This window comes from Taeniopygia guttata, chromosome 4, assembly GCF_048771995.1.
Source record: "Taeniopygia guttata chromosome 4, bTaeGut7.mat, whole genome shotgun sequence".
NCBI classification, from domain to species: Eukaryota; Metazoa; Chordata; class Aves; order Passeriformes; family Estrildidae; genus Taeniopygia; species Taeniopygia guttata.
The window spans coordinates 31,966,493-31,993,669 of record NC_133028.1 but is presented as its reverse complement, the minus strand read 5'-3'; the positions used below and the strand labels follow the sequence as shown (position 1 = coordinate 31,993,669).

Genomic DNA, 27,177 nt, shown 5'->3' with positions numbered 1-27,177 from the left:
GAAGGGGCCAAACATATCTAGGATATGGCATGTACTAGGAGCTGTCTAGGCAGGCCAGAGTTCTCTCTGACCTGGTCAGCTCTGTTAATGTGAGCCGAGTAACTGCTGAACCACAGTGTTCAATACAGACCACAAAAACTATGTGAATTGGCCAGTGAGCTTTCCTACATGGGCAGAGTGAATCTGATGCAGATACCTTTCTCTTACTTCCTGTCGCAGCACTGAATGCAACACAAATGTCTTGAGTAGCTTTCCAACATCTTGACTATCCCTTCCTTTTGAATCAAAGCTGTTTTCCTGGTGCTGCTAACTCCTGCAGGAGTTAGTAGTGCAGAGTGTGCTAGATCTGTCCTGGAGCTTTTCCTGGTGGCTGGAAGAATCCAAGTCTGCTGTTTGAGAAACTCCCAGAGTTCTTACTAGTAAGTGTAGGGTCTCAACTTTGGTTCTTGATGTAACTAATTTGCTTGATGATCATTGGTTCAGTTCAGGTTGACATTTTTAAACCAGCATCTAAGAGGGGTAAGATGTTGGAACAAATTGAGTGCCTAGTCTAGTTAATCTTTGCCATAATCTTTCCTGTTTAGCAGTGAAGGAGAAAAGAGCAAAAACACCTGTAAGCTTACAGCTTCAGAGTTTTAGTATCTTGGCAAATCCTATATATGGAGGTAGTAATTAGATAATTCCAGGGTTTCAGTTAACAGAAACTGTGTGGAGAAAGCTCAGGGATTCTTTACTTTCAGGTACTGCAGTAATATGTGAGCATCAGATTCTTTTGTTATTTTATTTAAATGCAAACAAGATATGCCAATAAAAATCATGGCTATTGATTATAGCTAATATTCATGGCACATATTCTATGGATGGTACAATTTGGTTGAGCAGTTGCTAGTTCAACTGTAAGCTATTGTCAGTCAGCTTGTCTTCCCTAGTTGATTGCCAAATTCTTCCTCCTGTACTTGAAGGAAAAGGCAATCATAAATGTTTAATAACTGAAGGTAGGTGATTGGTCCCAAAGTCATACACCAAAACTGATAAATTATTTTGAGCCTTGTTTTTTTTCAAAGGAACTTTAATAATAGCAGTAATTGGGGAGTATGTTAAGCTGAAGCTTGCAAGGAGGAAGTGATATTATTGTTTCCATGGCCTCAGAGATAACCATTGTATCTGAAATATGTTGGCTCTGTCTGAGCTTGGCTGTGAAGTCCTTCAGGACTGCCAGTCTTCTAGATCTTGTACAATGCCAGACAGAGCTGTTGTCATCCACTAAAGAAGCATTTCCTCATATTTGACTTGTAGAGAAAGCAAAGGATGTCAGTGACATTAGTGAAGGAAATACCATTGCCAGCACGTAAAGGTCTTGGAGATTATTGGCAAACAGAGAAGCCAAAGCAATACTATGTGAAATTGATGTATAGGTTAGGCACAATATGGTCATATGGCTTTTGAAAACAATTTTGCACTGTCTTCGCTTGTAGCTTCTATGCTGAGTGTTGGCCTGGGATTTCCTTTATGCCAGAGGTTGCATGATCATAGGAATCACATGCTCTTGCTCTTCTCTACTGCCTGGCATGGGGAAATTTGATTTACAGAGGAGTTGTTTGGTTGGTTGTTTTTTTTTTTCCCACTCAGCTCTTCATTTATTATGAAAGGGCAGTGCCAGTGGTCCTGTGGATATTGTTTGTGCATTTCCAGTGTGTAGTTGCAGGGTGAGGGAGATCCTAGCACTTGTGCTGCCATCAAGTAGTTCTCAGTCTTGCTTGGAGGGATTGGCAATTGCCTTTCAAAATTGGTATTACTCTGCTGAGTTACCTTCTTGATCTTTTAAATCCATTGTTCAAGTGGAAAGTTTCTGTTTAGTTCACCTTATCTCCAGTAGTGGTTTGTATGTAGAAGTTTGGAATTAAAGCATTTGTTCTTTAATGTGTGCATTAAAGCACAAATTGTGCATCTTCCTTAAGTACTTAAAACAATGGATAAGCTTATAAAGAGAGGAATATTGAAATTCAGGCAGAATGAGTGGTTAATTGGCTGCTAGTCCGATCTCAGGTCCCTCTGTGCCTGAGCACTGAAGGAGGATGAGGTCATGGTGCTGATTCTTGACCACAACACGCTGCACACACCTCCTGTGTCTTACCAGCGTTTGCCCAGCTGTCCCAAACACCAAATTACTGTGACTATAATACTGCTTCAGCTTTCTTCTAAATATCCATCAGCTAGGTGTGGTTAGACTGTGTATGTTGCTGATGCCTGAGGACCATGAGATGGTAAATGAGATAAAAATCAAGATGCACATTTGTGAAGAAAGTCCTCAGCCCAGGTTCAGAGCAAAGTTCAAATTCATCCTCAGGATCCACAGGAGGCACCTATTGTTACCCTGTGATTTGCCTTCATAAACTAATTCTCCTGCTTGCTTTTGATGGAACCAAGGGAGATGGACAATGTGGTTTGATTTAGCTTTCAATTTGCTCTATAGCTGTGGTTTTTAGCACGTGTGCTGATCACTGTTTTGACAAACCATATTTTGGTCATAGAACCTTCTGCATCCATTAAAAATAGAAGCAGTGGGTCTTTCTAGACTTCTTGTGCAAAAACTTTTCCATTATGCTTGCCCTTTTAGACAATAAATTCTTTCTAAATATAGGTGGCTAATCAGCTGAAGTTTTTGCACAAGTTCAGATTCTACTCAATAGCAGCCAGAGAGGACCATTTTGGTGTTGGTCCTTTGACCCCCTTAAACACTAAAAACAGAGCAGCAAAAACCTTGGATCAATCATGAAGCCATGTTGAATTGAAAAGTTGCAGAAAATACTTGATGGGTGTTTTGAAGTACTTTTGAAGTGGGAGGTGGATTTAGTCTGTTCAGATTTATTTCTGTCATCAGCAGCACGCATCCCATCACACCACTGCCCTCAGGGAGGCAAAGATGTTTTCGTTCCTGTAGTGCTTTTTTAGAGTACCAACCCCAGGGTTTCTTGTGAGGACAGAGTGTTTGTAGATTAATAGGATGGAAATCTGCTTTACCATCATGTAAAATCAACAACCTCGAACAAAAACACAAAGCCCCCCCAACCTCCAGGCCAAATAAACCAATCAACAAAACCCCCCTTCTTCTATTTTTATTCCTGAGTTCTCCCTCGCCGGGATTTTGGCCGTTCCTGAAGCAGCAGCAGCACACAGGGGTGCATGTCCTGTGGGAGTTGCTCATGCATCCAAAATGGCTGGGGCGTGGGTGGCCTTTGTAGAAGAGAACACTGTGCTGGGTTTTGGTTGAAAATGTCGTGTAAAGGTGGGAGTAACGTCCCGTCTTCCGACTAGGTGCATATTGCTTTTTCTCCCTGTTTCGGGGACCCTAGAGCGATGGCAGCTTTCCGTGCTGGGTTCGGGATGGGAGGTGCGGGGGGACCGGGCCCCGCGTTGCCATGGCGGAGGGCGGGCTGTGCGCCTCGGCGCTGCCGGAGGTGCCGCGCCTCGGTACCCGGGAGCCGCCGGGCCGGGCCGGGCCGGGCCGGGCCGGGCCGGGCCGGGCGGTGCTTCCCCATTTGGCTCGGTTGCCCGCCTTGCTGCGCGTTAAAAGCTTCGGCAGCAGCGCGGGGCGGCGGGCGGGCTGTGCCGGCGGGGCTGCGCTTCCCCCGGGAGGCGCGGGTGGTGCCTTGCCCGGGTACCGGCATTAGCGTGGGCCGGCTGGGCTGCAGCGGGCCCGCAGCGAGTGGCGGTGCTGGCAGAGGCCGAGCGTCTCCGCAGCGCGGTGCTTCGTGTCCCACGGCACGGCTCAGCCCGGCCGCTCCTGACAGCCCTAGAAAGCTGCCGAGCTCACTGGCAAAGCGAGTAAGTCTGGTCTGTCTAAGCGCTTCCTTTGAGGTTCTTTATTGCTAGTGCTGAAGGGCAAAAGAAACAACGTTTTTAAATAGGTTGCAAAATTTCAAAGCCTATTTAAAACATTGTAAAACATCTTGTCAGTCCGTCTGTGTTGTTTTTTCTCAACGTTTTTAGTAGTTTTCCTACTGCAAAATAGAAATATAAAATTTCCAGACTGGTGGGTGAGACTCCAGGTGAAGCCTTGATCAGCTGCTGCAAATCTGTCCAATATTTTCTTCAGTTCTAGAACGGAAATTGGTATTAGTGATGACACTCATAGTACTGGAAGTATCTCCTTCCACCTCCTGCAGGGCCTTAGTAAAGAATCTTCCTGAAGTTACAAGATACTCTCACACTGTACAATTGATTGTACTGGTTGCATCACAGGTCAGACTGAAAATTACAAGCCAGTCTCTTTTAGGATTTTTAGATCTTAATTTTAAATCCTGGGACAGTCCCTGAGGGATAAATTATGCATACATAGTACACCTGATGTGTTGGACCTGCTGCACATGTGAGATAGGACTATATGCATATAGTAGCTAGTTTCCAGACATTGGGCAGCCTGAGTTTCCAGGCATCTAGAAAAGTGGGTAATTACTTCAAAAATATGGGAAAAGTCTGCATCTGTAAGCATGCATTTGCCATAGGATTTCTGTGAATAATCTAATAAGTCTGTTGTGATCTGATATCTCCCTTCCTTTTATCCCTCCTTCCCCCAGCAGATATTTCCAGACTTCCTTTTGTATTTTTTTTTTTTTCTAGTCGCTTTGTGAAACTTATTACTAGCTTTGAATGCTTGTGAATAAACTAACCAGCGGACCCTTGAGGAGAGTGGTCTGACTGATGTCTACACTTGCAAAATCAAATGACTGAGGAGTTCAAAGTTATGAAAGTTGTTTCAGAATTCATCTCCCATATAATAGCTCAGGAGGTAGCCTGCAGATCATTCCATTACTTAGGAGCTGTTAATGAAAGCAATACCTTATTTTACATTATTATCAAAAAAAGGATGTATGCCAGACAAAGACAATTTACAACCCATTTATTTTCAGCATTCTCTTAATGCCCATTATTTGGAGTAAAACCCATCTGACAGACCAGCTTCTTAGTTCCCTTAATCCTGCAACAAAGTGATAATCCTTTATTTGTGACCTCATAGGCTGTTGCTGCAGAGAATGTTGTGATATCAGAAAGCCAACGCTGTGACTTCACTGTTGGTGGAAGCCAAAGTTGAAGATGACCCACCTTGGAGGCCTGGGGGGCAGTTAATAATCTTTTGGTATTCTGCAAGTGCTTCCTAAGGAGCAGTATCTGGCAAACAGAATTGCATTATATCTGTCTATCTAGGTGATGAATGAGATGATCAGAGGCTGCAATGTGAATGGAAAATACGTGGTGATATGTTTTCAAGGTAATTTTTGCCCTTGAAAGAAATTATGTTATAAGGAAGAAAACTGTCACTGGGAAGCTACGCTAGGTTTTTGTATCCTCAGTCTCCAAAGATATGAAGAATACCAGAATTTTACTCTGTAAAAGCAAGAACTCTGTATGGCTCTTAAGAATATGATTTTGTAACCCCCAAACTTTTCTTGGAAACAGTAATTACATCAAAACTTCTATCAAAAAATGTTTGTCGGGAGCAAGGCAAAAGAATGTAAATCACATCCAAACCCCTATGCCTTCAAGTAGACTTTTAGGCTCTTGTTTGTAAACTGAAGTGTGAAGGAGATGGGTCCAAGACTTCCAGGTATTTCCAGATATCAAACATGCCTGGATTATTTTTCCATTTGAGTTTGAGCTTCTGTGCCATGTTCCAGAAATGAGTGCGTAAAATTAGGCTTCTCAGTAAGTCTTGATTGTAAGAAATACTGATAGTACAGTAGCACTCAATGGAGATAAAGGGAAATGAAAATCCACATCAGGTTTGAAACTCAGGCTGTGACTATTAGAAACAACATATGGCAATAGAAGCCACATTTGGCTCCTTTACTATCTCTGCCTTTTTCCATAGCAGGAAGATGTTAGAGAAATAGTGCTTGCGACTCTAAATGTCAATGGTTATGTACTCTTGAAGACTGAAGCTATCAGAACCCAGAAAAAAAATACTAGTAGAAAGTTAATTCATATGTTTAAACATTTAGGTTTTGAATGCATCATGATCATATGATTAAATAACAGGAAGACATATGCTTGCCTGTAAAAAAATTAGTATTTTATTTTTACTATTGTTTATTCAATTTTTAACTTTCAGCTTTTTATGCATGATATAAAAGGTCATGCAGATGAATTTAGCAGGATTGTTGTGCATGTACTACCAACCCCACTGATAAAACTTCTGGAAGTTGTGCAAGCTAAATTAGGTTAAACAAAACACTCTTACTCCAGAATTAATGGCTCTTTGCATAGGTATAGTTACACCAAGATAGTTCTGACAGTAAATTAGTCTTATAGAACAAAGCCCTGAGGTGAGTTTCCATCTTATCCCTGTTACACAGATGTTCTCCAAATTATGTTCTGAGCATGTATCAAACTGGATACTGCATAACAAATCCATGTTGGAATAACTCAGTTAAATGCAGTACCAGAAATTAAATACCACTTTTTAAAGCAAAAATTCACATGCATTATGCGTAGGCTTTGCAGACCATGCATGACACCCTTTGGGTAGCCTTATATTTTCAAGTTCTTGTGGTTTACACCATCTTTGTATGAAACTACAGATGCATGTGTGCTTTTAAGAGCTGCTCATAAAGCAGCAGAACACTTCTAAAGACAGTATTGGTGATGACATGCTGAACTGCTTTCACATGTTTCTGTTCAAACTGCCCAAACCATTAACATACTCCCTTAGTGATGTTGTATGTGTGTCTTATTAGCGTGCACACTACTAATTTACTCTCAGCTTTCTTGACTGTCCTGTAAGCTCCCACCCTTCCCCTAGCTTTGATCTTTCATCATAAAAGCTTAGAAGCAGCCTTTTGGATATGAAGATAAATGTTCCTTTTTAGCTATTCTGCCTGTTCCAGACATTGGGAAGGGAGGAGGGCTCTTTCCAAGGCAGTGCAGTAATATGTAGGTACCCTTGGCAGGATCTTGGTGCTCTGCTGGGGATGCTGCCTTTGCTGGGTCGTTGGCACCTGGGCTCAGGCTTGGGTCTGCAGCACAAGATACATTTGTTTTTTCGGGCTTTTAATTGAGACTTTGAGTGAAGGCTTTCACTGAATCCTTTATGTGGAGGGGGTGAAGATCAGCCCAGAAAACAAAACAAAGGCAAGCACCAAGTAGATGCAAAGCACATGCAGATCAGCTGTCACAAAACAACTGACCTTTGTTCACTTATTTCTTCAGTGATACATGCAGCCATTCCCACTTTGCTTATTCCAGCAATTCTGTAGATCCTTATTTTTTCCCAGCCTTCCTACGGCTGGAGGTACTAATTTTATTTCTTAGCATTTGGTTATTATTTCTGCTTCCATTTAGCTGTGCTAAGCATTTAGATTGTTTTAACAAGTCTTCTTTCAGAAGTAACATCTCAGATGCTGCATTGCCTGCTTTAAGAATCAAACAAAAACCAGCTCTTTCTTCACATTTGCTTTTAACCTTTCCTGTGTTCTCTCTTTCTTATACTGTTTCTTGTTTTTCTCTCCTTTCTTCTGCTGCTGCTAATGCAATCTTTATAGCCTAGGTTTTTCTTTGAGTAGCCTCTATATAAACTCTTTAAAGCTTGTAGTTATTCAGATGGGAAGAGCAGCAGGGGTTTCAAAAAGTGCATTCAGAATTACTTGCATCCCCTGTAGAAGTTTCTGGTCTGTGCCACAGTTCCAGCCTCACAAAGCGGGTGGCCAGGTGAGAGAGGGGCATGTCCCATCCCCTTCACCATGTGCAGTGCCATGTTTACTGATAATCAGAAATGCTTTTGCAGCAGAGAGCCTTCTCAAGCTCTGGTTCTGACCAAGACATTTTTTTGCCTATGTAGAAGGTGCCCTCAGACCCGTAAGATCTGGGTGAGTTAAAGTACTACCTGCGGAGATTGCTTGTTGAAAGAATATGGTGGTAACTATAAGGCCTTTTTTCTTATGACCAGGAGTAAGGAATTACAACATGGTGATAAGATATAAGGAATTACTTACTTTGTTGTTTTAATGTGTGTTAGAAAATTACTATCTTGCTAGAGCATAAAATGTTGTAATTCAGAGTTTGAGTTTATTATCCTCTATTATTTGATTTCAACACTTTTTTGATACATTACTTTTTTCTCACTGTGTCCTGTGGTTACTTGTGAAATCTATTAAAGAAGTTATCTTGATTCCCCTTTTGCTAGCCTTTTGGTTTAGTTCAGTTGAAGGTGAGATCATCATCAGCTCCTGAGATCATCTTAGGAATCTAGCCTTGATATCCCAGTTTAGGTCTCTCTATACTGACTAAGAGGGCAAAGAGACAACTATTTTTATGTCTCTCATCTTTCAGAAAAATGGGTCATAGCGACACTCAGGGAGCACAAGAACTCCATGCTCTAGTGCTTTATAAATGCTTGGTGAAAGTCCAAAAGAGAAGTCTTGTCAAGCTCAGTTTAGTATACAGAGGAGAAAAAAGAAGGATGACCACTTCTGGACCCTGTAAATGGTTAATGGTGCTTTGTGCAGCACAGATCAATACCAAATGTTTGGTGTTTAATAGCTACATGAAAAATCTAGAATGGATAATGAAGTGGTAACCCTATCTGTCAGATCACAGTTGTTCAGGTTCATTAAGACTGCTGAGGAGGTTTTCAGAAGGGACTAGCGACAGCTGAGTGAAACAGCTGAACAATTCTGCAGAGTAGTGACATCAGCACTGTAGTATAAAGCAGTGCAGTGGGCACTGACAAAATAGTGCTTAAATTTGTTAAGTTTTGTGCTTTTTTAGGAGCATGGTCTCTGCGTGTTTCTGGAGTTAGTGGTGAATGTGTTAGATGAGTCAGGAGTGGTAATTAAAAGTCTAAACTTACGACTATAAATGAGGAGGTATGTAAGAAGTCATGCAACAGAGGTTGCTCTGTGAAACTGGTAATTTTATCCTTTTGGATACTGTGTTTGGTTTTGTGGCTCATGTACAAGACAATTTTCAGATTTCAGAAAATTTCATTTAAAAATAGTAGAGTAGCAGGTAGAGAGGTATTACAGTTTTAACAGTAGTAGAACATCTGTTGTAGGTTTTAATTTAGTGCTTCCTGTAAATAAGTGCTCAGTAAGATTCAAAAGTAAAAGATTTGTGAAATGGACAGGAGGAAATATTTCATCCAGTGAGTTGTTTAATTGTGGGAACCCCTGGTTCCAGGTACTGTCATTTATTTGGGGAGGTAGGTTTTGATTGCTGCATTTGGTTATAGTTATACTCATTGGGATAAAAAGTCACAATATGCCAGTCCCTGAGGATCTCAAAAGAACTGTTTCTGTCTGGAACTAGAGCATTTGCCTTTAAGGTGCAGTATACACTGGTGGTGATGTATGCAGTTGGATTTCTAATGCTTCCTCTGTAAGATGATTGATGAGCATGAAGGAGGCAGCAGATTTGGTGAGTTTCTGAACTGTTGTGCCATGGCATTTCCTTTGTTCCCATCCTCACAGCTAACCCCCACACAGGTGAGACCAAAGGACAGACTTTGAAAGAATTTTGAACCACTGTGGGGAGCAAGGGTCATTGCATGTACCTCATGCAGGTAGAACATAGGGACAGAATATACTAATACTTCTTCATGTATTGAGGGGTAAAATATTTCAATTTCACTTTAAACTACATATTCTTAAAGGTACTCCAGCCATACTGAAAACTCTGCTCTCGACCACAGGGAAAAAAATGACCCAGTAAACTCTCAACTGCTAAGTCTTTGGAGCATATAACCTTTTCTTTTTAAAAGCACTTTTGCACTAATTTAATTGATTCCATGCCTGGCCTTTTCATCAGTTCTCTCCTAGCCAGGAAAAACTGAGCTGTTAAAGGCTGCTGCAGTACCATGGGACTTGTGTTCAGTGTTGCAGGTTCTTATTTTAACCTGATGTTATCTGCCAGTCATCACTATTGGTTTGAAAAGCTGTAACCACTGCAGTACTGTCTTTGGGCTAAAAATCTTTTAATGGTTACAGCAGTCAATATAAATGAGAGAGAGTGCACTATGTCTTTGGGCTGTGTTGCTAATTATCACTTCACCTTTCAAGAATTTTTTCTGCTGACTAGATTCTTGCTGAATGTTTGCTGCAGCATCTCCAGCCACACTGCATGTATTCTGGCTAAACTGAAGAGGATAGTGAAGAACATGTTGTTAAGACCTTCAACAGCCATGTTTTGAGCTTTCAGCAGTGTTTGGAAAGGAGTATTTTTATCTGTGTTTTTAAAATTTCTATAAGAATACATCTAGGTTTGTCTTCGTTTGTTGGGTTTTGTTTCTTTTGTTTCTCATTTGCTTACTCTCTCTTGCCAAACCTCCTCTAGTGTCAGATTTTTTAAATGCTTCTATCTTTCCTTGTGTTTGCTGCCAGAGAACAGGCAGGCTTTGTTTTTGAGGGGGTGGGGTGTTGGTGTGGTTGATTACAATATAGCATTAACATGAGTCAAATTAATTTGATAATAGCAGATTTCTACGAAAAAGCCCCAAACCCTTCTCCCTTCTCATTTTGTCCTAGCGACAAAATATGTTACAGAATTCTTCTGTGTGGTTTAAAATATCACATACTTTCCAGTGAGCTATAATTTAAAGAAGCCTCATTTAGTAGTTGAATTCTAAAAAGACACAATTGTTTTACCTAGTGGGCTTTTTGAGGGAGGGAGTTGTATTGGTTGCCTTGGTTTAAGACTTGATGTTTTCATTCAAATGCTGTTTCCTGGGTGGTTGTATTAGCAAGTGTCACACTAGATCATGATTCTGTCCTGCATTAGGTAACACTTGAAGCATTGTTTTTGGTCTTAGGTTCTGAGATTCTTTTTTAGAATGTGGTAAGCAGACATGGTTAGAAATGGATAACAGCTGAGAAGAATTGGATGATCAAAGACCCTTAATCATATCCGCAGAATGAGCTGTTGAAGATCATGGTCTTGGGAGTTAAACCTAGGGATATTTGCTTCCAACTCACTTGCAGTCAGCATAAAAAGGTTAACTGGAACTGCTTGCTCTTTTGTAGGGTGACAGTGAGCCACCACTAAAATACAGCTGTGGGGAAAAAAACCAGCGTGTAAGGTATAAGGTATACTAAAAGTAAGGAAATTCCAATTTCTGATGCAGGTGGGAGGTTAGCTGGAACACTAGAATATGGTGCAGAGTTCTGGTTGTTACTTTTAAAGGAAAGTTACGTAAGTTAAAGTGTAGAGGAGTCCTCTAACAGGATTAAAGGGACAGGAAGGGCAGACATACAAAAGAACACTAGAAGAGTGTGATTTTTAAAAGCCAGTGATCTGAGATCTGAAGGAGGGGAGGTGTGTTCTCTGCTAATAAACTGGGTGTAAGCAGCAGGAGTAAGGAAAAAACTAAGGAAGGATATTTAGTTCCTAGACAACATTAGCACAGAAACAGATGGGCATTACTTGTTGAGATTTTGGTGAACTTTATACCCTGATCATGTTTCCTCTTGTGATTTCTTAAAGAACCAGGAGATTTGTTCAGGTAAGTCAAGCGGAACTTATTAGCATACTGCAAGTAAGTTGTTGTTAGTGGAGCACTAATATGTCAAAATTCCTAGTATTAAGAGATTTCCTAAAGAAATGGAAGTGTAAATTGGTATCTTTCTGATGTTCCCTAATCTAGTTTCTTCTGAGGCCACGGGGTTCCTGGGCTGTGTTCCTAGTGTAGTGTCTGGGTGGTTCCTGCTTTGTGAAGTTCATTCTTGTAGAGGTGTTCATGATGACCAACACTGAAATTAGCTCAGATGGTTGGAACATGGTTCTAATAACATTAAGGTTGCAGGTTTGGTCTCTTTATGAGCTATTTACTGCTGTTGGACTTGAAGATCCTTGTGGGTCCCTTCCAACTCAGAATATTCTATGATCCTGTGGTAGATGACTATGGTCTCTGCAGCTACAATTGCTAAGCACTGATGGCTGATTTTAGCCACTGAAGTTTGGGTAACTAGTACAGGTGAGACAGACTTGCACCCTTGATAACCTCTTGGCTTCTTTTGACCATGTTCTTTTTTAAGCTTTTTTGTTTTCTCTCATGTGTTATCACATGTGTGGGTCTGTGTGCATGTGTTCCCATTTTAGCATATTCCTTTCCATCTCTTGAGTTTCCCTCTAGTGACTGGGAAAGGGCTGTGGCAAAGCTGGGGAATCCCAGGCCCCGACTTGCGAGGACTGAAGGATATATGCAAGCTAATGTAGAGTTTGAGAAAGGAGTGTGTGCAAAAAAAGAAATTGGGATTTTTACATCATCTGCTTCCTCAGTGTGTGATCAAGATTGATGTTAGGCTATACTGTATTTTGTACTGGTATATTTGGATGCACGTGCATGCATGGAGTTATACAGAGAGAAGTATGTGGTGTGTTTGTACTGTGTGCTATCCATAAGGCAGCTTTTGTTTTAGTGCCAACCTCTGTTGGGCTGTGGGGGGAGATGTGGAATGGAGGAACAGAGCATTTGCCCTGGTTGGGGAATGCCTGTGGTATTTTGGCTAGGCCTTCCTCCTGTGAGGCCACACTGCTGTAACATCACTGATGATGGCAGCACTGGTTTGTCCATCAACTTAAGCTCTTCTAAACCTTCTCAATTATATTTTCCCCACTGCTGGTCTCTCACTTTTGCTCTCTGCTATGTTTGAGGTATCAGATACTTCTTGCTGTTGTTAATACTGCTTAAAGGGCTGTGTAATAGTGCTGTAAACTGATGAATTTGAGTAAAGGAATGCCCAGGTGCATGCACATAAGATGTCTGTGTGTGCTGGATGCATTCCAGGTATCCACAGGCATCACACATACAAGAGGAATTGTCTCACTGAAAGAGCTTGTAGTTGTATTAGTCTGTTCAGAATACTTGAGTTGATCCTGAGCATATAATATGGGTTCAAGTGCTAGAGAAATTTGCTAGAAAGAATAGATATTCGGGCCGAAGTATTACTATTAGCTTTCTTCTGCCAGAGTTTTAACTTTGGTGTTAATTGCAAGACTACTGCATCAAGAACCTGTGCATGTCTGTGAAAACAGTGCTGCATGCATGAGCCCATTTAGCTTTGTGTGACAGTTGTCTAGTGCAAAGGGGAAGAAGATTGGAACTGTTGTTTATGCTTTCAATAAGTGCTTGTTCTAATTCACTTTTAATTTTTTCTTCATGGAGTGGGTTTTGTTGCTGTAAAGTGGGTATGTACTTAGTAGACAAACCAGAGTTTCTGAAGGACAATCCTAGGGGACCCAAAACATTGTAAATGTCAAGCTGGATTCATTAGAGGTGTTGTGGCTGATGCTGTGGCTCCAGAGAATGCAAAAATTCTGTAAAGCTGAAGGAAGATTTCCTGGAAGGAGGCTTTTCAGGGAACACAAAGATTGTTGACTGGGTGTATAGCAAGCCCCCAGCTTTTAATGGAGAGATTGGCTGCTGGTGTAACTACCAGTGTGGCAAAGCATGCCGTTAACCTTACGCTTGTAAATCAATCTGCTATATGGCTTTGCTGCCTAACAACCACCACAAACCTGTAACCAGAAGTGATATTTGTTAGTATAACAAACTGTAGCTGTATAACCAAGCTATTTACTTGTCCTCTTGAAGCACTCACACCTGTTTTAGGCTTGGTTGGACTCTTCCACTGCCCAGGGTTGTTGTAGGGCCAGAGAGGTAGTGACTTTTATATTTCATTCAGTCCTAAGCACCTGGTGCGTTCATTTGGTGGAACACGTAGGAGAGCTGCCTGTTCCAGCATAGCACAGGTGAATCCTAAAGTGCCGTGTTCCAAAATTTTATGGATTATGTGCCTTCTATGCTTCAAACCATTTCAGAATGCATGGAATGCAGGAACCTTTAAAGAAGTGCTTTGTGGCATAACTACCTTTTTCCTTTTGCACCTCCATTTTGGCATAGTGGTCTGATTTTGATGATTAAGTCATGACTAGAAATAGTTCTTTTTCAGTAAAGGCAATTTTAAGTGTTTCCTTCTTTTAAAAGAAAATCAGAACAGCTAAAAATGTTCCTCTGAAACAGCAGCATCTGTCTCTCATCTCATATAATATTCCTATTTCTTCAGTGTTTTCCTGATACTTTACCTTAGCATATCCTCACCAAGTAAAGGAAAACCTAGCACTGGGAGTGAGATCCTGACACAGTGACCTCATTCTGAGCATTACCTTCTTTGTCAGCGGCAGCAGAAGCCGAAGCAGCTCTGCTGGCCCTCGGCACTTGGAACAGTTTGGCATTTTCTGTCTGGCATGGTTTCAGGGCTCACCTTTTTTAAGCCCAAATGGTGAATGGGATAATGAAAAATAAGCTTACAAGAACTTGTCCACTGTTCTGATGTTTTGATTAGCATTTCACAGCAGCACAACTTTGATCTAGTGTACAGCAGAGCTGCTTCAGAGTTACATTTAGATCTGCAGCATTCTTCAGGACTGACAAAAGAGTAAATCTTTATTTTTAATTAATAGACCTAAAACTGGTACGTGTCATGAAAAATAGTGAATAGCTAAAGAAAATACTGATCTGTGTATGTATCTGAATGCCCACATATGTCTGTGCATTTGTTTCTGTGTGTAAGGGGGAGATGTGCCTAACATCAAGAAGATATGTTAGGGGTGATTTTTTTTATCTTGACTAGAGGGTTAAAGCTTTAACTTGTCTGTGCTAATGCATGTAAATAGCCTTCTTGTCCACTTAATGAGAAGGCTGGCTTGTTATCCTGTACAGTGCAGCTGGGCACTGTTCCAGAAGCATAGGCACTTCATTTCAAAGACAAAGAAGCCAGCGCAGACACAGGGAGAAACCTGGAACATTGCGCTGTGGATTTTTTCAGAGCGATGACTCATTTCAGTTCACAAAGGATTCTGGGCAGGGTAGTGAGAAGTCAGGTTGGCTGATCCATTCCTATGACTTCACTTTGCAGAGAGCCAGGGAGAAGAGGAGTGACACTGCAGAATCCTGAGGCACTGCAGTGGAGAGGTGCTTTGCAAAGACTGTGAGTGCCTTCGGAACAGGGGGTGGTATCAGAACGTGATTTCAGCCATTCCATGGAAACAGGGCAAAGAGAGAGAGATGTTTGCAAAACACTGCGTGGGAGTTATATTTGTAGTCCCTTTTAGATTCTTCTCCACCTCCTTTGTAATTTCTTAACCATTTATTTCTCATGCTTATGTGAGAATTGTGTGAAATAGTGTTCGTTTCAGTGGACCTACATAGGTAACTGCATTTTTTTCTTCAGTATGTCCCTATTTCCTGCTTTAAGAGGTGGGTGCTCAGCATATTAATGCCTAAAAGCATGCTTTGTTTTTCTTCTTTTAGGTCCTGTGGCACTGACCTATGCTGCATTCAGCCAGCTTCCACAGTGATATAAATCCCCAATATGCACATTGTTGTTACATCACAGCTTCTCTGGATACTGTACTGGAGCATGGAACCAGACCATAGGGGTTCAGGTAAGTCCCCCTTTTTTAACATATTGTGTGCCAGGAATATAGACATGGACATTTATTAAAAAATGCATTTGAAAAATTTTGTTTGGGGAAACACATTCTAAAGCACACAATATATTAAAAAAAAACACAGTCCCCCCACACCTCCTTCCCAGGATAAGCAATGCTACAGAAATCTCCTCATCTGAATCCTCTGGGAAAGTTCCGTGCTCCAGCAGAAACTTTTTATGATCATAGTTGTAACACGTGCTGGGATATCACTTTGGATGAGGAGGCAGCTGGCCACAGGACATGAACAAAGAAAAGGAAAATTAAATCACAGGAAATACACAGGATGAATGCCTGTAAGACAAGTCTGCTGACTGCGGGTAATTTAGCACCTGTTTCTGAAAGTTGGTGCCACTTGGTGAAACTGGAGATCATGATTTTAGCTGGGTCTGAATGATTAAAAAGATCAATTTACACAGTTGAAGTTAATAACTAGTAAGGAACTAGAACTCTGTTAAGGTTTGTTATATTGTTTATAGTAAGTTTGATGTGTTTTCTTCAGGCTGTGTAGATTTGGAGTCGCCACATTCTTGGAAGTATTCATTATTTATTTTGGTGGGTGTGCATTTCAGAGATGCAGAAGGAACTGGCTGGTTAGTGAATGAATGTACTACTGCATTTGTTGAGCCTTTGTTTAAGCTGCTCTTAAACAGGAATAAATGGAAAAATATTTTATGTATTTTTTGTTGTTATTATCAGTCCTCTAATATGTTATCTGTCCAGTAAAAACAATCCACAGCTTTTTTCATAAAATACTCCAGGAAATGTAGCTTAAAAGGAGGATTTAGGCTATGTCTGGAAACAGCACAAGCAACATTTCTTCTAATTTTCTTTGTTTCTGATTGTGTCAGAGAAATGTGATCTTTTCTGTGTAAGCATGCTAGTGCAGATTCAAGGTACTTCACAGTAGTCTGGTTAATACCAATGAAATCTGCATATTCTTCTTTTCCCTCCTTTTGTTCAGTCAAATGGGAATGTCTAACTTAAAATGGCAATTATATATCCTTGTTGTGAATTCACATCAGAATAGGTTTGCTACATCTACTTACAAAGTATTCTTTAATTAGCATAATTCAGTCAGGTTGGGGTTTGGGGCAAAAAGGGGTAATTGCGCAGCTCAGGCCAGACATGTAAGTTCTTCAGCATCTGTCCCTTCATTAAGTAAATCTGAAAGTGTACTTTTCCTAGAAGAGACTTTTTACATTCAGTATTATTGGGGAAAAAAATAATATTCTAGGCCCTCCTTTGCCCATTACAAGTAGTTTTGTTAGAAAATTGCCTTTCTGTAGTTCTTCCCAGGGTGAAATCATAGGCAAGTGTTGGTGAGAACAGGCTGTTGGCAAGAATTTTTTTGTAGGGGATTTCTGTTGCAACAACCACTATAATCATGAGATGCCATGGAGTTACTGTGCTCTAGATTGATGTTTTCTGATTAATAATGTAGTTCTGTAAGCAGCAAAAGTAGTGAAGTCAGATTTCCCTTGTCAAGTGTTTTTTGTACTGAATTCTGTCCTATTTGGTGGGAGGTTGCTATGCCTAAAGCTTTGTATAGATGTAATGTGTAGAAAACACATGTTTTAGAATCACTACTCTTGTCTAGGGAGGGTCAATCTCCCTGACACATACAAATGCACAGATTCTGATTGTGCAAGCCTCATTTTATGTGGAAACCAGGCTAAAAATTATGTATAAAAGTTGTCTTGAGCCATAAGAAACAAAAGATTAAAAAGGTGTTGAGAATCTGAAGAAGTGAAACTGGGCTTTGACTTGCTGTACTTTACAGGATGTAGAATGTAAATCAGAGGGTCTCCTCCCTATTTCAGAGAAATAGGGTGTATAATTTCTAATATAGTATGATTTTGCACTGTAATTTCTTTAATTCATTTACAATGGTTGTGCTGAATTGGTTCCATTTGTAACTCAAGAGGTGATTTTTCAAGTAATCTTTATGCAAAGTTCATGAGACAAAGAGTTTGACTTCCAGGTCACTTCTTTCCAGCAGTGGAATCACTAAGAAAAAGTCTGTCATGTAGTTGATAGTTAATTGCTGATACATGGTACAGAATGTAGTCTGCCTCATTTTCTCTCAAAACGGTGTTACCCAGACTTGCAGAGAACAGACACACTAGATAAACTAGCGTAGGAAAAGTTCTGGTTCATATGGGTTCAGGATGTGGGAATTTTTATATCCAGCTGTGTTTGACCATCAATTTCTCATCTGTATGTTAAGGATAGTTATGGTTCCCAGTTTTTCAGAGGGTTTGAAAACCACTGAAGAAAAGTGCTATGTAAGAGCTAAGTGTTTATGTTCTACATTATCTTTTGTTCTAAGTAATAAAAATAATTTTTCCTCCAGGCTGGCAATACAAATCCCCAAGGCATACATGAGTACAATTCCTGTTCACTGTTTCTTATGTGCTTAGGCATTCTTTAAAATGGAATGTTACTTAATACAATAAGTTTAGAAAACTTTTTATTATTTTGAGAGAGATTTGGAAAGACATTGCAGAAACAGAGCTGGAGCTATATATACATGTATATTTCTTATATTTAAACAAAACATACAGTCAGCTGGTGAAAACTACTCTCTGAGCTCCAATTTTCATTTAATTGGGAACACAAACATATGAAAGTTGAGGCTAGTAATTTTATTTCAAAAGAAAGCTGCTTGAGACAAGCATCAGTCATAGCTAACAGGACCCATATGCTAGATGTTTTATGTAAGTGATGTGGTCTTCAAAAATTAGGAAAAGCATATTTGCTTTTTTTTTTTTTGAGCAGATCTTTCCTGAAGAAGTCGTAGTAAACCTTCTGTTCAACAGCCTAACAGTATTTATGTGTGTAATTGATTTTAATGTATTACATTATCTCATAGATGCAAGATATTTGCTGTTACTGTTCATCAAAGAAGTTTGTTGACTTAACTATAGCCACAGAGTTCCTGTGATTTCCCAGAGCCACAGGACAGGCAAGATAAAATCTGGCAAGTTAGAGCTTCCCTGAGTGAGGGGAGTTTGGCTTTCTATCACTAGGTCTGCTCAAAATATGTGCTAGCCTTTTTAAACAAGAGCTAGTAACTATCTCCAGCAGCCAGTTATGAAGAACAAGCTATAGAGATAATTTTTTCATGACAGACGTGAAATGACAGTTTCCTTGTCATAATGAAGAGGGCTGAAGAGCACTTGGTGGAAAAGAATAAGCCTTAACTCACAGCAGTCCCTTATATACCAGAAAAGCCCTCACATAAACCAGTATTTTTTTAACATCTCTAAATAATTTAAAGCCACTTAAGTTATTATTTTATAGGCAATTATAGTAATCTTTGTAGTAAATTAAATGGTTGTCAAGCTCCCAAATATTTGCAAGCAGGATGTGTGTTACCCTGGTATACTAACTATAACATGCTGTTCTAGAAATTGTGTTAATATTAAGGAATCAATACTAAATGTTTCGTGTTGAGGAGTTATATGATATATAGTCAGTATTTCAATGGAAATTCCTGGCTTGCTCCTGGTGACAAGAGTCCTACTGGCAGGGGGTCAAATTCAGCACAGACTGAATGTTTTGTGTTCACTAACCTAGAAAGCAATTCCAAGCTGAAGGCCTACTTTAAAAGGAAGAACTGTGCAAAGTTACTAAAATCAGGCAAATTTTATTATTTCTTAGCTTGTACTTAGCCAGTTTTAAGTTAACAAGTCCTGACTGGAAGTGATCTCAGAGGTGGATTTCTGCAGGCTCTTGGCAGTCAGGGGAGAGGGATGGGCTGCTCCTGGGCATGAGCAGAGCAATTGGTTTCTGAGTTCTTGTCCAAGCATCCCTCTGGGGGCAGCTACAAGGCTGCAGAGCAAAGGTTCAGTATAAAACTCCTTGAGTCCCTTTCCCACTTCAGGAAGCTGATTATAGTATTATGGCTCCTTCTCTACATCCTAAGTTTCATTCTGGTTACCTGTGAATGGATCATTCCCATGCAAGGGAAAGAAAGAGGTCTTTCTCCTGCTTTCCCATCCTGGCACCTGTGTGCAGGCACTGTGTGCAGTGAGTGCATGGCTGGGAACAGGCATAGGGATACTCCTGCCAGGCTGCTTAGGTTTGAGAAATTGCCAGGTCTTTGATACAGATAGAACAATTAAGAAGTTGCTGCCCTTTACCTGGACTCCCTTAAAGCTGCTTTAACCCGGGCAAAACCAGGACACCAGAGAGCCCGTTTTAGCGCCCTGTGGACTTGATAAGATTAAAACTCAGCTGTGGCCAATATATGCCAATCTGTGTGACATTGCACTGAACTTAATTTAGTAGTTCTCATAAGGATACCCATGACACATAATCTTTGTGTTAAACACAGTAGTTTCTTAAATTAGTTAGCTAAATCGGTATAATTCTTACCTTAATTCTGATGCTTCTTAGACATGAAACTAATCATTAAAGAAACTGATCCTCTTATACAAAGTGTATGGTGATTGGTGATCAAAGGTGGTAAATCTGTGTGTGGCTGATTACAAAGATTTGTCTATGAACAAGTTTAAACTGACAGCAGACATAATTATTAGTAAAGCAATATAATAACTGTGAGGTTCTTTATCCGTACTCAAATGATGAGGGAACAAATGGTGTTACTCCCAAGTCATATGGAAGCATATCTCTCATGTTTCCCTGTAAGCTGTGTGTCACCTTCCTTGCCGTTGTCTGTAATGCATGTGGCAGGAACTCTTAGGTGTATTTGAGTAAAAAATGTCCAGAGAATGTTATATTTTAAGGTTATAATTCTGTGATGAGATAAGAATGAGTAGGATCTTGGTCTTCACTGTGTTGAAGGGGGAGGAATGCTGCTGTGCTGGGAAGGGAATGCAGCATTGATATGGTCATGCCTGATTAAGCAAAAGCAATCAGGAGATAGCATAGCACAAATGTGTTGTTTTAAATCATGCTTGTGTCTTGGGTAACGTGTATCACTGCCATAGAGCAGATTGTAGAGCTTGTGATTGAAAAATATTGCTCATAAGTCTCGCTGAGACAGTTATGCAGTTTACTGCTCTCACCATTTTTTTCCCACCATAATGCCTGAGTAAATGCATTTTGATAATCAATTTTAGAAGCTGCTGCTCTTTTTTAATAGACGTAATAGGAATACAGAATTAATGGGGCAAATACTAGATCTTCTGAATTGAGAATGAAAATTTGAATTTGAATTAATTTCTAGTAATTTGATTCATTATTTAATTACAAGATGTTGCTCTGTGACACCAGAAATAGGATGATTTTTGTGACATTTCAAAGCCATTTAGGTAGAACTTAATCCCTGGCTATTGACTGACCTGTGGCCAGAATAGGATTCAGACTTACGTGCCCTTTGTTCTGTCTGTTACTCTTTATGACTCCTTTTCCACTGGAAAAGGAAAATATTTTAGCCTGTTGAGTTCCTCTCTTTGAGATCACTGGGGAGCTGTTACCACTTCAAGAAGAGTTACAGAGCAGAATCAAAGATTTATGTGGATAAAGTATGTTAAAATGGGCTTGTATATGTGTATTCATGCTAGTATTGTCAAATTGTAATTCCTCTCATAACTTTAAGATTTTTTGATGATTTTTTTTAACTGTAGGTTAATGAATAGTCTGTAAGGCAAAATGAGAAAAGTTACAACAAACATAATATTCAGGCCATGCTGAACCCATTAAAACTTCTCTTCTAAAAAGTACATAGTTTGTACAAAGACATTTGACATGTAGATCCAGGAGAGGTTTATTCAGATTATCAATCTTAATGTGTTTTGTTGCTTTTTGGGCCTCTAAAGAGTGTTCTGTGCTTTGTCAGCTGAGTTAAAATGCTATTCATTAACTTAGCAACATTTTTTATCTTTGTTGCTGTTAATTAAAAATACTGTATCAAATGGAAATGGTGGGTGATCTATACTTTGAAAGAGGAGTGAAATTTCCCCTTTTATGTCCAGAGAAATATTTGCAATTATTTTGTTTGTGCAGTTACCTAGTAGGATGTTAAAAGGAGGTTTTGCAGCCATGAGTGCTAATTTATTGGCATTTTTCTGAGTCTGTCAATTATACCCTTTGAGAAACTGTGTTTGCATGGTATACATCTCCCATTTTCCAAACTTCTCTGTGTCTTAAGTTTTGAAATAAGCTGACGCATGGTTCTCAATTATAAGGGTTTTATCCCCAGCTCAGTACAAAAACCAGAGATCTCTGAATTTTCACCAGCTGTATCTCTACCTCTTTGTCCTATGAGCCGATTTTTAAACAAAATGCTTCATTGCACATCTGTTGTCTTTTTACAGGTGATGTATCACCCATCAGCATGTCTCCCATCACTCAGTCACAGTTTATTCCACTTGGGGAAATCCTTTGCCTGGCCATCTCAGCAATGAACTCTGCCCGAAAACAAGTCACACAAGAAGCACTAATGGAGCACCTAACCACCTGTTTCCCAGGTAACCAGTCACTAATAAATCATCGGTCGGATGAGCACATGTCTGTAAAAAGGCAGTTAAAGAAGTCTCAGTACCTTTTGAATGGGAATATTGACTAATCCTGACATTCTAACTAAAAGTAAAAGGAGACATTAGGATTTTAATCTTGGAACTTTTTCTTTATCCTTAAACATATAGAGAATTGAGTTGTGTTTGATAAGACCATTCAAGTGAAATGCATTTTGCAGAGCAAATTCCTGACTTTATGTAAGTAATAAAAATTACTTGGAATACTAAACAACAAAATATTGGCTTGTTTCTTTTTTCAGACAGTATCAGAATAAGCTTCTTTGTGATTTTTCTCACAAAATAACCTTTTCTATTGTCATAGCCAAAGGAGTGCAGGGCTTCTTTAGTAACTATGGAGAACAAGGCATGATGTGTCATAGCCAGAACAAACTAATTTCACCTTGTGGCTTTCAAGCTAGTTGTAGCTAACTCATAAGGGTTCTGTTGACATCATTCAGTCAGTTCAAGTGTCATTGTCCAACCTCCAAAGAGGTAACCTCATGGAGGTCTCTGTAGAGGCCTCTCTTCTAAAGACCAGGTTTCCCACACAGATAGCTGCATGTTCCTTCACCTAGAGCAGGCTCTCAATGTGTGGCCTGATGCAAGGAGTATAGTTCAGTAACAGTTATGTGCCTGTGTTGGAGGGAGGTTATATTTAAAGTGAAAGGACTGTGTCAGCCTGCTTTCCAGGAGTTCTCAGATCTTTCTTGGACACAGTTCTGGCTTTTGCTTCTTGCTTGAAAAACAACAACAAAAAAGGACATCTCTCTCCATGACTAAACGAAAAGTTTTGGAGAGCTATAGATACACTTGCTATATTCACAAATGCTGGTGTACTCTTCAGAAGGCATTCTTGTCAGCATTTGATATTTATCAAATGGTAAATGGAAATCATCTTGAATTAAAGATACTGTAACATCACAAAAAGGGAATCCTATAACAAGAATGTTCTCTTGAACATGCTGCTTCTCTACTGGCTGTTTGTGTCTGGAGTGGGTGAATCATGCAAAGTGCATCTTGTTAGAGACATTTTTGCATTGAGGCGCTAAGATGCTGGGCAGAGGTTTACTACTCAAGAAAGCAGAACTTTTTCTTTTGTGCTTTGTATGATCCTGGGCAAGATGTTTATTCTGTGTCTGAGTTTACAGTTCTCTAAAGTAGTTGGGAAACTTCTCCATTGTACCTATTTATAGCTGCAAAATGTAGCTAATTAAAAATGCCTCAGTAGGAAAACTACTGATGCGTTGGTTTCATCTAGGCAGCCTAACCATAGCCATGTTTTGATGTCTGGAATTTTTTTGCTTACATTTTAGAGCAAGAGTTACTTCAACCCTTGAAATTTACGTGTCTTTTGCTATAACTGATACTGAATTCTGAGAATTTAAAATATAATTATCAATTGAGTGCTATGTTTGGAATAAAAAAAATTATCTGACATTTAATAATTGCACTTTGAAAAAAATACCATAAGCATATTTTGGAAATACTGGCTTTGTCTCCCTATTCGTAATTTTGTTTATCAGGCTGATTTTAAAAATAGTGGTAAAATTTGTAAGTGTTGGAATGCAAAGAAGGCAAAGTTCACAATTGTAATTATCTTAATTAATTTTGATGATTTTTTCCCAAGTTATATTTTCTATATTTTCTATATATAAGCTATGTACTAGAAGAATTTCATAGATTGCAAGTATTTTTTAAATTATTCTATCAATATTTTTATATAAACATTGTTTTATTGTGGAAATGATAATTTATTGGTGACATCCCTTGAGTTTCCTGAGAGCATGATTATCAGTTCACTTGGTGTGTTGTGCTATTCTTGTTAGACAGAACCAAACACGAAAAAAATAATTCAGCTGGCTGGATTATTTTGTAGACATTGCTCAGACGAAGCCTGAGGCAAGTTAGCACATAGTCTCTTGCTGCCTTTTTTTTTTTCCACTAGCCATTAACATGTGAATTTCTCAAGTCTGAGATTTAGAAAAAAAAAAAAAAAAAAAAAAAAGAGTGCCTTACTTCCCAAAATGTAGAGAAAGTTACTTGTAGAAAAAAAAATCCACCCTCTGTTGACCAATTTTTCCCCTTCATTAGAGAAATGCCTTTCTCTCCCAGCCACGACATATTTAATATAGCAAGCATACATGTTCTCTCAGTGTATGAGGATTATCCAAACATTTTCTCCTTTCCAATATAAAGAACTTGTGCTGACACTTTTCACTTTTCTGCCCAAACCCCTATGATAAATCAGCTGTAGCTTTTTGAGTCTTTGTATTCTTTGTGGCTATTGTAAAATATCTGATGTCCTCTCATATTCTGATAGTTTATTTTTCCTAACTAGGGGCTGATGCTCTGAGGGAGAGAAGAGCATTACCACTGTAGATGTGTCTGTTATTATCACATAACCTCACTGTATCTCCTCCTGTAGCAGCACTTGTCTGCCTGTGTTGTTTGTGCTTTAATGAACAGATGCTTCACTGCGTTTCATGGTGAAGATAAATTTCCTAGGACCCCAGATGCTATTCTCAAAAGTGCCTAAGAATAATAAACCGTTTTCCTCAGTGCAGGGTCTTACAGTTGCTGTCTAGCCCTCTAGTTTGCTGAGCCATTGTGCAGGCATAAATCTGGGCCATGGCTCTATCTGAAATAAGGTATGCTAATTATTTATAACATCACATAGCAACCACTCCACATCTTTAACTAGTATTTCATGAGCCAATCAGAGTATTTCTTTTATCCCTTGTTAAGCCTTAGCATCAGCTCAGGAGAAAATCATTTTAGCAGATTTAACACCATTTAAGTACTACTTCAGATGCATTTTTCATGAATTTATTTTATTCAAAAAGTTTGTATTGATAATGTACATCTTATTTGTGGTTTTTGTTATTTGTAGTGTTTTTAAAAAAGCAAGAGGGCTGCTCCTGCACATGCTTCCATTATTCTAACTTAGAATTAAACTATGAGATGTTTGAACAGCCTTGCTTTGTAATTTATTGACCATGGCTTAAATCCCATACATTAAATGTAAATCTTTGAAATCCAGTATAAGGAGCTAAGAATGTAACTCCTGTTCTGTGTTTGGCAAACAGACCCTCTTATCTGTATGAGCCTGGATGAAGACAACACCAAACCTTAGTCTGTGCTTCCTTTAATAAGGATATTTGTCTTTTTTTTCCCCTCACCATTTCTGTCCACATATATATTTAAATAATTTTAAGACTTTCAAAATTTCAGTGTAGAAAATACTTGTGTATTGGCCTGGGTTATTTTTGAAGCAAGCAGTTTTCTGAAAGCTGGAAAATTCCTCTTACAATCACCTTTATAACTTCACTCTTTAAATATATGAATTATATGTGTAGTACTTAAAAGAAGTGTCTTACATTAACTGAGTTCACTCTAGGTCAGTGCTCTTTGTGAGTAGCAAACAAGACATAATCGTCTGTCTGGAAGCTCAGTGGATGGCCTAGTAGACTCTCTTGAGATACAGAAAATGTACATGTCTGATGATTCAGTGTCCAGACAGTTTCTGCTTTTGAATTATTAAACCACTACATAATCTTAAATAACACTACTGCTGTCATGCAATATTTTATGGGCTAGAATCTGTAAGCCACTGGGGTTTTTTCCCTTGTTCCTATTTAATGGAGGAAGGGAGATCATAAGGAGACCTTTGAATGCAGGGGGGTAGGTTGTGTAGAGACGGTATGTGGGCTTTAAAGAGGAAAGTCTTGAGAAAGCCAAGAAATCCATATTCACTCTGTATCCCGTTGCCTTTTTTTTTATGTCATTGCTCCTGTCCTGCCATGCAGGAAAGCGTGAACTGAATTTGGGTCTGTTTCTGCTTTTGTAAGTACCTAAAAGAGCTTGGAATAAAACCCATAGCTACCCTTAGCTGACAGTGCTGAGCTTCCAAGATCTGTATCTGCTGTCATCCCTGCTGGCTTAGTGAACCACAGCATGGACTGTATGCTGGGAGTGATAAAAGTGATAGGCTTCACCTCCAGAGAGGAGGCTGACGCAATTGACTTTACAGGATCATTGACTGCCAGGCATGCTGATTTTTTTTCCTTGGTGTTTATCTGCACATTCTCCATTCACAGGAGTTACTCAATTAATGTAACTACTGTGCATCCACTGTTTAGAGACTCACCCAACACAGTGTAGCCCTTATGGTTTACTGGGTGAGAAATACATATTATTATTTTTACCATGTGTTTGCAGTGCATTTTTTTCTAAATTGCCATAAAACATCAGTACATCCATTTCAATCTCTTTCCCAAACTTTTTTTCAAAGTTCCCAGGAGAAATATGTATGTCCCTTTTATTTGTGTTGTGATGCTTTTGAAACAGTATGTTAAGAAAAGTCTTTTTAGTACAATAAGGTAAAACCAGGTTCTCACAAGGGTAAGTACATGTTGAAGTCTCGTAAGCTTGCGAAAGTGCGATGGATGGGGCAGGTTGTTCATGTAGAGGAAGGAAGAGAGGTTGGCTGCTGCAGAACAGGTGCACCTGTTCTTCATGTTCCTGTGCGCTATCAAAAGCTCATGCAGAGGACAGCCTGCTTTGCCTCATAATCCACAGGAAACCCACAGATTGTTTACTTAGTCCAGAGAGATTCAGAATTCTGGGCTAGGGACAAATAATCCTTTTTTTCCCCCCAGCTCTCTGGATTTTAGCTTTTCCCACCTGTTGTTGTTTCTGTCATAACTCATCTAGAGGTTCTGGGGATCTTTGTTACTCTCACTCAGATTATTACAGAAATTGTGGACACCTGCATTAAAAGGGAAGAAAATGCAAGCTCCCGATTCTCCATATCTTTTTCCCCAATTTTCAATCTCATTTATGCTCTCAAATTATATTGTATCTTGGCCTCTCGCTTCCTGTGTCCACAGTGACCCAAATATTTCAGCCCTATGGACTGTGGATGAACTATATTAACTCTACCCCAGTCAAAACCAGCACATATCCCCGTATAATTCTCCCTGGTGCCTTTTGTATTGTAACTGCTTTCACTCATGTCCATGTTGTTCCTAACCCTTTGCTGTTTCCATTTGAAGATTTTAGTTATGGATATGAGTAGTATGGTCATGTCTCTAAGTTCAAACAACACTCAAAGTCAAACATAAGAATATGTTGCCTCCAATCCAGTTGCAAGAAACAGGATGAGTTAAGGAATTAGTCCAAATTCTCTTTTTCTTGTTGCTTTTAATGG

The 27,177-nt window shown here is 39.4% G+C and overlaps 1 protein-coding gene across 14 annotated transcripts in view; it reads left to right on the top strand.

Annotated features, from left to right (window-relative positions):
* The window catches only part of STOX2 (storkhead box 2), a 98,823-nt gene that overhangs the window by 57,607 nt on the left and 14,039 nt on the right, over positions 1–27,177 (top strand). For 6 of the 14 annotated variants that reach the window (XM_030271280.4, XM_030271284.4, XM_030271285.4 and 3 more), the window contains one exon: positions 21,768–21,920. In XM_030271280.4, coding sequence (XP_030127140.1) covers positions 21,768–21,920 — 153 coding nt within the window. The other 8 variants (XM_072928325.1, XM_030271278.4, XM_030271277.4 and 5 more) reach the window with 7 other exon arrangements.